This window comes from Podarcis pityusensis (genome assembly GCF_964106645.2).
Source record: "Podarcis pityusensis genome assembly, chromosome: 3".
Taxonomy (NCBI): domain Eukaryota; kingdom Metazoa; phylum Chordata; class Lepidosauria; order Squamata; family Lacertidae; genus Podarcis; species Podarcis pityusensis.
This window is the reverse complement of record NC_138026.1, coordinates 30,968,985-30,983,687: the sequence shown is the minus strand read 5'-3', so window position 1 is coordinate 30,983,687 and position 14,703 is coordinate 30,968,985. Positions and strand designations below refer to the sequence as shown.

General features: G+C 43.2%; 1 protein-coding gene across 2 annotated transcripts in view; it reads left to right on the top strand.

The window, feature by feature from the left end:
- Positions 1–14,703, top strand: part of NBAS (NBAS subunit of NRZ tethering complex) — a 195,856-nt gene that overhangs the window by 70,891 nt on the left and 110,262 nt on the right. For both annotated transcript variants that reach the window (XM_080997879.1, XM_080997878.1), the window contains exons 22-23: positions 9,801–9,884; positions 11,118–11,271. In XM_080997879.1, coding sequence (XP_080854005.1) covers positions 9,801–9,884; positions 11,118–11,271 — 238 coding nt within the window. The remainder of the gene's footprint in view (positions 1–9,800; positions 9,885–11,117; positions 11,272–14,703) is intronic.

The window sequence follows — 14,703 nt, the reverse complement described above, 5'->3', positions numbered from 1 at the left end:
GGAATTGTCCCCACCCTCCTCCTGCTGGGTTCTACAAGGGATAGCCAAGGCCATGCCAAGGTTGTAAGTAGGGCAGCTGGGGTTGGGGGAATCAAAGCAGCTTGGTGGGGCATTGCCCTAGTTCGCCAAATAGACCAGCCTCCACTGCCTTCATCTCAGTCCTAATAGTGTTTGCTTTGTTAAATCTGCATGAAATCCAATGGAGATAGATATCGCAAGCCACTTTTTTACATTTTTATATCTCTTTATCTTTACAGTGACTTGGTTCTGTTATGTCCAATTAGAGGCTGCAATCTCATTCCTGGGATCCAGCATTTTTGCCCTAGCCATGCCTCAGTTTAGGGTTATGTGTAAATGTGGCCAGTATAGAAATTTACCCGTCTATACAAATGAAATGAAATTCTAAATCCTGTGACCAGAATCCCATTCTGTTCAGCTGAGTGTGTTTGTTACTCCCCCACTCCGTTGGTGTTCTAAGTGTTCAGTGCTTCAGCCCTATAATTAAAAGATGCCTTTCTTCTTAAATGCCACATTTGGCTGTATATTTGCTTTTGTATATATCTTTCCCTGAAAGCGGAAAGGGCCTGCCTTGAAAGTTTTGCACAGCAGGGCTTTTTGGAAAGTAGCTGCCAAAGTTGACAGCTGCAAGTCTCTGCTTTTTTTTGTAAAAATGAAAGGAAATAGGTAATTTTTTATTTTCAGTTGAGTTAAATAATGCATTAACCTTAGAGCCGGCTGGGAAAAGGCCCGAAACCAAATGTTATGGAATGGCCCAGGTACTTGCACATGCCTGATATTTCTCTTGAAAATGACCTAGGCGTTTTGGAAGACAGGTTCTGAATTTGCATGCCACACTAAACCATTGTTGAGCATGCTTTTAGCATCATGTGGACGCGCTGCAGCAAGCTTTAGGCTCACACTCTTCCTCCTGTGTGGCTGGGGAGAGTTTGGACTTCTTTCTTTTTGTTAACCATCTCATCCAGATCTAGGAACTGTGGTTAACGCTATATCCAGCAAGCCAGCTTCAGAAACCACAGTTTGAAATGGGCTTGCTGGAAATTAACCACAAACAGAGAATTCTTCTGCTTAGTTTTACATATTTGTCCAAGTAAACAGAAATTCTAAAGCTTTGTGGCTAGAATCCTATCCTGTTCAATTTATTGTGGCTTTTCCTTCCCCCACAACCACCCCAGTTTGCTATTGATTTGTATCACGGGTGGGTAGGAATACGCTGAGCTTCCTGTTAACCAAGACAAACTGCTCTGGTTTTGTCAGAAGGGTTACTTAATATTAGAAACTCCTGCGCTACGCTACCAGTACTGACAACATCAGACATGGCTCTGTTTAGTTCAGGGGTGGGGTAAGCTATGGTTTGTTTAACGGGCTTATGCACATTCCATAGGTGATGAAACAAACCATGGCTTGTCTCTCCAAAGCTGGGTTTGTTTTCTAGCTCTTGTTTCATGCTTTTGGACAGGCATCCCCAACCTTTTGCCCTCCAGATGTTTTGGACTACAATTCCCGTCATCCCTGACCACTAGTCCTGTTAGCTAGGGATCATGGGAGTTGTAGGCCAAAACATCTGGAGGGCAAAAGGTTGGGGATACCTGCATTAGGATATCTGGGGTGGACTGGCCAACGAAGCAGTACTTAAAGAAAGGTGTTGGCTTTCCATGTAACATGAAGCCATAGTTAAAACAAACCAAGGCTCTTTAGTCAACAGCAAGGAGCAACCCATAGCTTCATCACTGGGCAGATTTGGGATGCTTATCACAGGAATCTGCCTTATACCATTGGTCTATCTAAGTCAGGCTTCCTCAGCCTCGGCCCTCCAGATGTTTTTGCCCTACAACTCCCATGATCCCTAGCTAGCAGGACCAGTGGTCAGGGATGGTGGGAATTGTAGTCTCAAAACATCTGGAGGGCCGAGTTTGAGGAAGCCCGATCTAAGTCACTGTTATCTACACTGACTGGAAGCAGCTGTCTGGAATTTCAGACAGGGAATTCATCCCAGCCCTGCCTAGAGACTCCTGGGATTGAACCTAGGACATTGGACATGCAAACAGAAGCTCTACCAATGTCCCAGCCCCTAGCCTGATCAGAGACGCTATGGTTCGAATCCCTGCGACGGGGTGAGCTCCCGTTGCTCGGTTCCTGCTCCTGCCAACCTAGCAGTTCGAAAGCACGCCAGAGTGCAAGTAGATAAATAGGTACTGCTCCAGCGGGAAGGTAAACGGTGTTTCCGTGCACTGCTCTGGTTTGCCAGAAGCAGCTTAGTCATGCTGGCCACATGACCCGGACGCTGTACGCCAGCCAGCAAAGCGAGATGACTGCTGCAACCCCAGATTCGGCCACGACTAGACCTAATGGTCAGGGGTCCCTTTACCTTTACCTTACCATATATGTGCAAACCAGGTCATTGTTGGGAGGTCATGGCTTCTATCAGAGCCGGGAATTCGTTTGGTGGGAAGGCCAGGAATTCTCTAATAGAAATTCCCAGCCTCCTTCTCCATAGAACCATAATGTTCAGGGTTCCATAGCAAACATGTTGACTCAGTTACTGCAGCATATCATATAAATTGTAGGATCTTGAAACATCTGTCTATGTGGAATTTCACCATCGATCCCATTATGCCATATTTACTTGCTCCCTTCTCTTAATTTGGCCCTGTTATAGGTTTTAGTATAGGCATCACCCCCGCTTACGTGAGGGCAGCATTCAAGGCCCCCGTGCGCTTAAGTGAAATTGCGTAAAGTGGGGAGCACCCCACTTTGATAGGGAGGGCATGTGAGGAGAGGAGAGGAGAGGAGAGGAGAGAGAGAGAGAGAGAGAGAGAGAGAGAGAGACTAACGTTGGAAATCTCTTGGGGCTGCTGCCTGACCTATCCTGAGCCTGCCTGCCTGCCTGAAGGGAAGCGGTGTGTGCAGAAACTGGCCTTGGAGAGTGAGGACTAAGAAAGGCACCCAGCAGAACTAGTGCCAGAATGGGGTTCTGATCACACGGCAGAGTTGTGGAGGCAGGGAGAAGGTGTCCCCCCATGCTGCTGGTCGATTGAAGGCCACCTTTCCTCGCTTGGGCAGCAGCCCCATGCAAGGGATGGCCAATCTATTTATTTATGTATTTCATGCTGACCCACGTATACAGGGTCACACGCAAGTGGGATGCACATAGGTGTTTGTGGCGGGGTGCCTGTAGAGCAGGCATGGCCAAACTTGGCCCTTCAGCTGTATGGGGACTACAACTCCCATCATCCCTAGCTAACAGGACCAGTGGTCAGGAATGATGGGAATTGTAGTCCCAAAGCAGCTGGAGGGCCAAGTTTGACCATGCCTGCTGTAGAGGGAGAAATGGATATGCTCGGCCATGACGGTTCAGTTTACCCCGGCATTTATTTTGCCGAGCACCATAGTTTAATTTTCACATCAGTACTGCAATGCAAAGAGCAAACGTAGGGAGAAGGGGAACTTTATCGTAAGCGTTTCAGGGTGTCCCCACCCCCACCCCGGCTTTTCAAAATCTGCAGCTCGACTTGTGTACTAATATTGGAAAACCTCTTTTATGTATGTGGACAATTGCTGTTATCTTCGTGTCACACACAGAGGTGGACGCATTTTGTCTTTTTGACACAACCTAGAGTGAATTGGCATGTTTTTCTCCGAACACTCAAGGTTGTTTGGATCCAAGCCATTACCTCTGCAAGATATTGTTGTTTTGAATTAAAATTGTGAGCCATAAGCTACCATCCTCAGTAATTTACTTATTTAAATTATTTGTTTGTTTACTAAAATATCCGCAGAGAGGCAGGGTGCATTTTGATTTGCTGTTGGAATAAGAACAGATCTATTGGAGGTGGGTTTCTTTGATTTCCAACTGGGTAGTTTACAAAGCCACTTGCCAGGTTACACAAAGGAAAAAATGTGTGTGGAAGGAATTGTCCATTCCATATCTGTGGCGAGGTGTATGGAAAACGTGTGTGCATGTCATTTCATGCATAGGTACAGAACACCGAATTTGAAAATTGTGGTGCCTGGTTTTGTTTTGTTTTTTTAAAAGAAAGATCTCTGTATAAACTGATAATCATAGTAGAACTGCTTTGTCTGGTGTGTTCAGGGCTCAAAAATCATTGCACATACCCCAGTGCTACCATTTCATCTTGGAAGTCTGCACACTAGGGTGAAAATATTTTCAGTTCCTGGGAGCCAGCTTTATAAACATTTGATACCCAATGCCTGCGAGTTTAGTAGCGCAGCAGTGCCATTTTTCTTTGACTTGCAAAACACCTAATGGAAACAATAAATAAATAGTCATGATGAAGGATGTTTTGCTGTTTGACAGACTTTTTCTGGCTTTCAAGTGCCTGAGGTGCATTTAATCTACACTTTGATATGCTCCCTAGCTGGCACTTTGGAATATTGTGCTTAATTTTAGGCAGCATAATTTTCTTTTTTCTAGCAGAGCACTGATATGAATCCTTGGTGATTTGAAGCTTCAAACCCCTCAAGGACAGACGATAAAATAATCTATTTACAAGGAGAAATATTATAAATGGCTCATTTTTAAAGAACTTGGGTTACTGGTGTTGAGACAGGAGCCAGGCCTTCGATGGCTTATAAATGTGATATGCTGTTACGTTATGGGTGCAGTTTGGCTTGGTGGTTCCTTGCCTTCATTAAAAGATAAGCTAACTCTTTAACAGCTTCATTCTAAAGACCACAGAAAGGGCAACTAGCTAGGAACTTAAAAGGGATAATGCACATTGTTCAAGTGGGCTCAGAAATGAGTTAGACTTTCTAGTTTCCTTGAAACATTCAGAAGGTTGAGATTATAATTGCGAAGGCTAATGACTTGCTCAACTTTCAATTAGGCATTGCAACCTCAGGAAAACGTACAAGCCAACTATTTCTTTTGGCTACATCAATTAAACAATTTTATTTGTTTTTGCTCAGTTCTTTTATTTATTTTTGGTAAAAATAAACCTTTTGTTATGACTTTAAGTGCCAGCTACACATCAGCAGGGGAACCCTGTCTAGCCCAGCAGGGGCTTTTGGTGAGATTTCCTGGGTTACAGCAGCTGCTTTGTCTCCCATGCAACATTTTTAAAGCCATTGGCTTGCAAGGCAATTTGAGAGGCTTTGTCTCTCCCCTCCCCCATCCTTTCCCTTTAGGGAAGATCAGTGTTCAAAATTCGCCAGGTGCATTTTCTTCCTGACTATTGGCTGCTTGCGACCAAGTGAAGATGCCCGGCTGCCAGGACAGTGCCCAATGTTTCCACCGCCTGGAGGTGCATGCCTGGGGATCCTTGGATCTTGACTGTTTTCACACACCAGCAACACATCCTGTAGAATTCCACCCATTATGTTTTATCTGCACAATCAGAATGAATTTCAGGAACCAAAAAGTCGTATTGAAAAAGGCGACTTTCGAAAGAAGAATGGTGGATGAAATTAATGGACTATGCAGAATTAGATAAATTAACAGGAAGGATTTGAAACCTGCGGGACCAGAGATTCTTAGAAGACTGGAGAAAATATATGAACTGTTTGAAAAGCAATTGTAATGAACAGATTACGCTAGTAGGACTGTCTCCAGGCCTACAGTACCTATGTGGACCTATGGAGCACTTTGCCATTGCCATTACCAAGGGTCCCTCAGCCCCTAGGAGCTGGGTTTCTCTGGGGCAGAGGGAGCTGCAGTGGGGAAAAGGATATGGGAACCTACCACCCCACCCCACCTGGTCTCTTCCCCTCCATGATCTGTTGAAGGAAAATTAGAATGTAAGTTGATACCTGTGATTTTGCCATCCCACTTCGTTCATTCAGCCATTGATCTCTCATCTCCTTCTATCATAAAACACTCAAGCTGGCTTGATGGCAAAACCATAAAGATACAGTTCCTGTTGCTTTGAGAGACAATGGAGTGCGCCTCCGGGAGTGAAGTTAAACTGGGGTGCAAGCCTGAGCAGTGTGTATGGAAGTCCTGGGCTGCTCAGTCGACAAGACCCCTTTATCTCTGATGTGGTCCAAAGGAAAGAGCAATTCGTTCGGCACCAGCTTGGCTGCAGGGGTTGCCGGAAGGCGCCATCCAACCGCCTTGGGGTCTCCACTCTGGATTTGTTTCGGGTTTACTCCTTTACGCCTTTTTCTTCTCCCAAATATGTCCCGCAAGGCAGTGGAGGTTTAGGACCAGAGTTTTCCTTCTCCTAGATGGGCTACCTTCCAAGGTGGATGAGCCCCATCAGTAAACGAGCAGTAAATAAGCAGTAACCGATGAGAAGAACAAAGCACCGACCAATTATTCTAAAGAGTGATGTTATAATAACTTAAAACGTAGCAGCAGTCTGAATTTTCAACTTAAGAAGCAACCGAGGCCTTTCTGTCAAAAGGCCTGCTGTGTGGCACTGTTGCTGTTGAAGCAGCAACACAGTCTAGTCATTGGACGTCAAGAAGAGCTCATATTCCTAAAACACAGTGGATCTTAACCTACAGTGGATGGTAGCCAGTAGTGCCATATGCTTGAGTGTGTCTCCCATTGATGCCCCTTTGCAATCTCTACTGTGGTAGCTGTGATGTCTCTCGATGTCTAGTTTCTAGTAGGTTTGCTTTGGTTGACTCTTCCTACAACGAGCCGCCTTTCATTTTTAGGATAGCAATGTGCAAGGGAAAAATAATTTTGCTTTTGTTTGTTTTTCCTTTTCGGGGGGGGGGGGGGAGTGGTGCAGCATCCAGCCACAAGGTGACAATATTGAGTTCTCTGCAATTATTTTTCTGTATTGAAACAGCGTGCATCCTTGCATATTGGCACGCCTTTGTGTCGGCATGCATGGATTTGTTAGACTTCCCACAATATTAGAAGAAAGGAACTTTGCCAGCAAGTATCCATTGACATTTTAAAACTGTAATGATACATGCTTGGGACTAGATTGATTTCTCTTATGCCTACTGTGAAGGTTCACACTGAGAAAGCAGCCTTAGGTCTGCTCATTTGTTTGTATATTAAGAGTGAAAGAAGATGTGCCAACTTAAATTTCTAAAAGCCAAAGTGGATTTGTTCAGCTTGAGCAGTTCTATAATAGTCTTCGACAAGCACTTAACACTATTCTTTTAGCTGGCTGATATTAAAAGTACTGCCTGCTGCTATCTCTTGTAGTCAGGCAGTGCTGTCCAAAAATAAGTGCAAAACAACAAATTTGCAGAAGGGATTAAAACTCTTCCTACGACTGCATGGCTAGGATTAACTGGGCGGACGGTATTACATATTTATGTTGAAATTCATCAGTTGCAGAAACGAGTTCAGTTGGCAACATGAAGTTTATGTACTGCTCTGAAATAGCTGTGCCATTCAACCAAAATTCATCGAGGCATCATTAGATCATACACGACCTAGAGATTTGTCTCGGACTTCTCCAAATGGGAGAATAGCTGTTCTTTTTAATTGTTTTGTTTTCAAGTACCGTCAGCAGTGTGTAGCAGCTTTGGCGAAAGAGCGGCTGAAAAGCCCAACAATAAATAATTGAGAACAGACTACATCTCTGCAGGCATCTTGTGCATAATAAGCACAGAAGGATTCCAAAGCCCCGAGAATAAACAGTATAAATCAAGGGTATAAAAAGCTGAACAGATTTAGATCCCTTTTGATTTGAATGGGTCTAGTCGCAGCTAACTGTGTGCCGTGCTGCAGAGGGAGTTGAGACACATTTTAAATGCAAGTTATATTCGTTGGATTAAAATGTGGAGCAAGCGTTCTGGACTGCTGTTGGGATAGCGGCAACGATCAGATCTCTCTGGAAGCTGCACTTGCTGAGTTGAAAGTTCCTCTTGTCAATTAACTATGGTAACTATAGATATTTAACAGATGGATAAAGGAAAAATATGCAGAAAATTTTATCTTGAATATGCAACCCATGGAGGGAGGGAAGTAGGTCTGAAGGTTCAATAGAACCTTTTATTTTAATGTTTGAAATGGTTAAAGTTAAAATTTATAAAATATTGTAAATCCAATAGAAAAAAAGTTATTTTTTAAAAAGTTCCTCTTGTCAGAGCAAAACTACATGTGTCTTTGTATTTAGCATGCAGTTGTTGTTGTTCTTTAAAATGCAAATTGCATTAGCTGGATTGTGGTGGCAATTGATGGCAGGAGAGCAAAGTGGGTGGGGGAATTTCCAATGGAGGATTTCCTTCCAAACCAGAGAAAATATTGAGGATTTTTCATCAGGACTGCAATAAGGAGAGTAACGGGTTAAATCCTTCTGCACGCCTCCCCTGATTACATTACCTCCCCCCACCCACCCCATTGCAACTTCCCATATGTAGGCCCCATAGTTTGTAGTTAGCAATGCCACTGCTCCAGAAACGAGTCCTGGATTGCAAACAAGTTTTAGAGTCCGCCCTGATGTCTGACAAGCTCTGCTTAAGTTGTAGGATATATCATGGCTTCTGTGTGGCACAATTTTTTCTTTCTGGAATATGTGGCAGAATCAATAGTATAGCAGAATGGTTGGGCTAATGAGAAACAGAATGGCCATTGCTCAAACGAAGACTTGCTAAAATGGTGGAGCTTTGTTTTCTGTTTCCCTTTCATTACGTTTTGTCTTTTTCATTACGTTTTGTCTCTTAACAAGTTGTTTTTATGGCTTTTGAGAGTCCTGGAAATGCCACGGCAATGATGCTTTTAAAACCATAACGGATCAGTCTGGTAATAACTCTTTTTGTTGTTAATCTTTATCTTTGTTGGCAAGCACCCATTCTGTTTGTAGATGTTTTTTATTACCACAGGAAATATTTCACCCTAGATGCCTATAGCAAGAGAGCCACATCTGATTTAATTGAGAAAATCAATACAGCAGGGATATCTTGGCTCAGGAGAATAATTTGCTCAGAAGTTGGTACAAAATCCTATTACTTCAAAGAATCCACAGATGTCATTTTCTCTCTTGCTATTAATTTAAAAGATTTGCAGTAGTGAGGTTGAGACCCTGCTGTGGAAGCAACAGAAAGCCATCTATTTCTAAGTGAAGAGATTGTATACATGTAAGAAACATGTGATGCAACACATGGCAAAATAGCTCTGGTACAGCCATGCAATTTGCTGTTCACTTGTGGCAAAGACCAAGGACGGGCAACTGACAGCGGTCTCTGTATCCTCACAAACCTGCCGCCTTTCTATTCATTCAGTTGGAACTATTTCTTAGTGCCTCTGCTGGCCTTTTTAAAGATGGGTTTGGTGGCATAAATTGCCTGTGCTTGAGCTTCAAGCTGAGAAAACCATATACAGTGACATCTGTGTGTGTGCTGTTATTTAATGCTAATACTAATGCTAATGCTAATAATAATAATAATAATAATAATAATAATAATATTTATATCCCTCCAATCTGGCTGGGTTTCTCCAGCCACTCTGGGCATCTTACAGCATATTTAAAAACACAGCAAAGCATCAAACATTAAAAAAACATAATATCCTATACAATAGGATAACAACAACAACAACAACAATGATAACAATGATAATAATAATAGCAATAACAACTGTTTACAGCAGGGGTCAGCAAACTTTTTCAGCAGGGGGCTGGTTCACTGTCCCTCAGACCTTGTGGGGGGCCAGACTAAATATTTTTTTGCGGGGGGATGAACGAATTCCTATGCCCCACAAATAACCCAGAGATGCATTTTAAATAAAAGGACACATTGGTTAGTGGATGTATTAAAGTAGCATAAAGTGCTGTTTCTGCCTTTCACAGTATTTATTCCCCTCCCTAATTCCTGTTACTGTGCATTGATATTTTTGTTTTGTTTTCTAATAGCCGCAGAGATGGAGCACTGAAAATTCTTCCCTGGAATGAACAGAAGCATAGGGAGGAAGACTGGTGCGAGAGGGCACCGTGCAAGTAGGTGTATGAAATTGGTGTGTGTGTGTGTGTGTGTGTGTGTGTGTGCAATATATCAATATATTTTTACATTAGCACCAGTCAGTTGCAATTAAGCAACTATCTCACCTGGCCTTACTATCTTTGAAGAATCAAGTGTAGGAGCTACCCTGTTTCCTTATTGGAGAGGAAAACGCATGTGGATTGCTTCCTCCCTTTTTTTCTGGAGGAAACAGGAAGTCCCAAAATGCACAGAACTCTGGGCTGTGGTCCCGTGATACATTCCCAAGCTTTGATCATGCTGTATGAGGTGAAACCTGTATAAGTACACAGAAGAATTGCTATGTGCATGGCGCCGTGGAGTGATGCACGCTTCCCTTTATGGCCTTTGCAGTGATTTGAATTATTCTTTACTTAGCAAGCCTCCTCACTTGAGCCACAGGATTTTAATCACAGTGAGATCAGAATTGGGCCTCAAGCACACAGGATCTTTCTCCTGCTCCCATCACCGTGAGTAGAAGTGAACAGCTGAACCGCGTGGCCCCTGTTCTTGCTTGGGTAAAATCCTGACAGCCAAGTAATAACTTACAGGCTCAGCGTGTTAACAGTGCCCTTTCTGTATGTGGCAACAGGTTTTCATGCCTGCAACGGCTTTTGCACATTAAAGCATTGTTTCTGCTTAAATAGGTAAGCTTGTCAACTCATTTGGAGCACTGTAGTAAATTGCCTCTATTATGTAAACACCTGTTGATGTAGTGATAAGGTTAATTGCCAGGAATAGCTAGAAATTCAGTAGGGGTAAATAAGTTTTCCCTGCGTAGGCTTTTGCATAAAGGTCAAATGCCCATTATGTAAATAACAGTGGTAACCTCCAAAATTAGATTTTATATATATATATATATATATATATATATATATATATATATATATTTGTTTGTTCATAGATGCTAGTTTTTCAGAACAGAACTAGTTATCATTTAACATGATTTTTCAAAAGATAATTAATCCTAATGAGTCTGCCTAATCATAGGTTAACATCCATGCCATACATTGAGATAATTCTTATACCACTTCAACAGCCATGGCTTCCCACAAAGAATTCTGGGACTTGTAGTTTAAGAATCCCAGGAATTGTAGCACTGTGAGGGGTCTCCTCCAGTTCCCAGCACATTTAACAAACTACAGTTCCCAGGTTAGCATCATTTTAAAGTCCTAGGTTTCTACATTTAATGACTGTTTATCTGTGATGCTCAGGCTGATGGTTGAACCAGCTCTTCAAGATGAAGGCGAATTTTTATATGAGTCTCAACCTGAGTTGCTGAAGTACAGAACCACTGAGCTTTCCATAAAACTGGTCACGGACTGGTATTGGAAACGAGCAGAAGAGATAGAAAACTACTCTATGCAGGTAAATGCAATATTCCACCATATGTGTACTGCCATGACTTCAAATATAAGTCCTATAAAGCGAATCGGTTATGCAGACCTATTTGAGTGTGTGTATGCCCAGCCTTCCACAACCTGGTATCCTCTAGATTTTGTTGGATGATGATATCGCTCAGTCAGTAGAGCACAAGATTCTTAATCTTAGGGTCGTGGGTTCAAGTCTCGCGTTGGGTGAAAGATTCCAGTGTTGCAGGGATTGGACTAGACAACTTTCACAGTCCCTTCCAACTCTGCAATTCTATGGGTTCCATAATCACTGATCATTGGCTGTGCTGCTGTCAGGAACTGGCTAGATGACGAGGAGTGGTGGGAGGCACCAGCTAAGGAAGCCTCAGAGAATGAAGGTTCAGAGCATGGGGAATGGTGGTGGGACACTGAGGACAGGTCAGAAGTTGAAGGTGGTGGGGAGGCAACAGTTGTGAGTGAGAGAGAAGAGCCAAGGGCAGAAAGCAGTTCAGACTCAGCCCATGCAGCTTCCAAGGAGCTTGCCTGTCCTACTGTGTTAAGTTCCGCTCCCCCTTGTCTCCAAGGACATGAAGAGCTCTGCATATGTGGCTGAACAACAAGCAAGAGATCCCTCCCACTGTAGTTTATGTCTTTGTGGACAGCCTCCAGAAGAAGGAGATGTCTTAGGGAGAAGCAGGAACTGTCAGTCCTGGCAACTGTGCTATGGAAGCTGGTCCTGCCCTGAGGCTTCTCTGCATCAGTATGCTGATGACACCCAACTCTATCTGTTGATGGATGGCCATCCTGACTCTGCCCCAGACACAATGACCAGATGTTTGGAAGCTGTGGCTGGATGGTTATGTGGGAGCCGGTTGAAGTTAAATCCTTCGAAGACAGAGGTCCTTTGGCTGGGTCGGGACGATATGGGATTGGTGGGGCAACTCCCATCTCTTGCGGGGGTGCAATTAGTGCCAGCACCATCTGTTCAGACTTTGGGTGTAATCTTCAACACCTCCCTTTCCATGGAGGCGCAGATTACAGCTATAACAAAGGCGGCATTTTTTCATCTCCGTCAAGCTAAGCAGTTGGCTCCTTACCTCTCTCGCCCTGACCTAGCCACTGTGATCCACGTGACGGTCACCTCCAGACTGGATTATTGTAACTTGCTCTACGTGGGGCTGCCCTTGAGACTGACCCAGAAACTCCAGCGGGTGCAGAATGCCGCAGCGAGACTCCTTACGGGGTCTTCGCTGCAAGATCACATTCACCCGGTGCTATACCAGCTGCACTGGCTCCCGGTGGAGTACAGGATCAGGTTTAAGGTGCTGGTTTTAACCTTTAAAGCCCTATACGGCCTAGGACCCTCGTACCTATGGGACCGCCTCTCCTGGTATGTCCCACAGAGGGCCTTGCAGTCTTCAAACAAAAACATCTTGGAGGTCCTGGGCCACAGAGAGGTTAGGCTGGCCTTAACCAGAGCCAGGGCTTTTTTGGCTGTGGCTCCGATCTGGTGGAACGCTCTGTCACAAGAGACTAGGGCCCTGCGGGACTTGACATCTTTCCGCAGGGCCTGCAAGACAGAGCTGTTCCACCAGGTCTTTGGCCAGGGCACAGCCTGACTCCCTCCTTTGGCAGTCTTCACAGAACTCTAGCCCAATGGTTGCCATTAATCTGATTTGAATTGATTTTATAATGAAATGATTTTAGTATATTGTATCATTTTACTGTTGTTAGCCGCTCTGAGCCCAGCTTCGGCTGGGGAGGGCGGGATATAAATAAAATTTTATTATTATTATTATTTATTGTTTGCTGCTTTCTTGAATCAAGAACTAAGCTTCTCGCTCGTCTCTGGGCTTGATTGCTGACCTGCATCTGAGCCAGCCCTGACAGCTGCCTGGGGCTGCTGGGAGTTGTAGTCCAGAACATTCAAAGGGCACCAGGTTGGAGAAGACTGGTGTATGCATACCATTGTATATTCTGCACTGGGTTTTATTTGCATGCAATATGTAGAAGAATACATTTCTGTGTAAAGTTATGTCTGAGTTAATGTTCTTTTGTAAGTTGATGTTCCCTTGCTGCTAGATGGCTCCAGTTTTGGGATGGTGCCTGCTTGCCAGGCTACTGTTGAAGTGTACAAAATAAATCCCGTGATTATAGGCATGTATTCAGATACAACCATAACAAGGAGAAGATGGAGTGCCAAACAGCTTTTTAAAAAGCGGTTATGGTTCAAAAGAGAGAAAACAAGAGCGAATGGTGATGGTATTTCATTATGGGATGTGAAATGGGAGGAGTAAATGTGTTGGTTTTGATTGGAGGATCAAGGCCGTCCATTGTGGGATGGGTATGGTAAGAGGAAGAGGAAGCTATTGTCTTCCACCTCCATCACTCTAGTCAGCAGCCTTTTCATTTTCAGTGCTGCCAACTCTTGGGACCACCAGTGACTTAGCTTTGCTCCGCATGTGGGGAACTGGTGTTCAAGAGCCATTGCGTCAACTGCCTAGTCATTTCCCGATTCCAGAGGTTAACCAGAGATTCAGCAGGATTGCCACTTTGAGTGACAGAAACAATTACATTCACTAATGCCTAGGCTTATCCGAGCCTGGTAAAAATTAGGAGCCAACTGGGAATGTGTACTTCTGGTTTTTGTGTAGTACTTTTCCCAGTGGCATGTTGTCATAACTTCTGCTGCCATTAATAGACTTGCCATTAAATGTTTCTAATATAATTGGATATTTTTTTTCAGGTGACCTTTCAGCTAATGTAACAGAATTATTAAAAGATTTTCTGAAATATTTGTTGACTAGTATTTGGCCAAGTGTGTTAATTACTTATTTCTTATGTTTAACAATTGGGCAAAATCTATCTTATATGAAAATAACTCTCCGGCTTACTGAAGCCTTTTCATCACTGTAAACTTAATATACAGGCTATTTTTAATTCCTTAGGTAATTATTAGAGGGACATTTAACTTGGAAGTAAGCGTCATGTCAGAATATGATTGGATTCAATTTTTGTTGCTTTGTAATCATATAAATTCAGGCAGGCAAAATTGGTACCATAAATGATATCCAAATTCAGAAATAATTAGGGGGTTTTGTGTGTGTGTAAAGTTCTAGTCCTGAGTTTTGCAGAGAAGTACACACAGAGAGAAAAAATAAGGGACTAGAAATAAAGAGTCAGTGGATGGTTGAAATCAAACTCCATTAATTTTTAAGACCTAATAACAGAGTTTCTTTAGAGCTGAATTGGCCATTCTGAAGCTCTCAGATTTGAATATAAAAATAATTAATGTAGGGACACGACTCAGTTGTTCTTTACTTTGGCTATTTCAAGCTACTCTGTGCATAATATCGCTGAAAATTGCCAGTGGTTAAATGATATCATAGTTGTCCTATGAAAGAACAAACGCAAATTTTGATTGGTTTTGGATGGTCAGTCAGTTTCT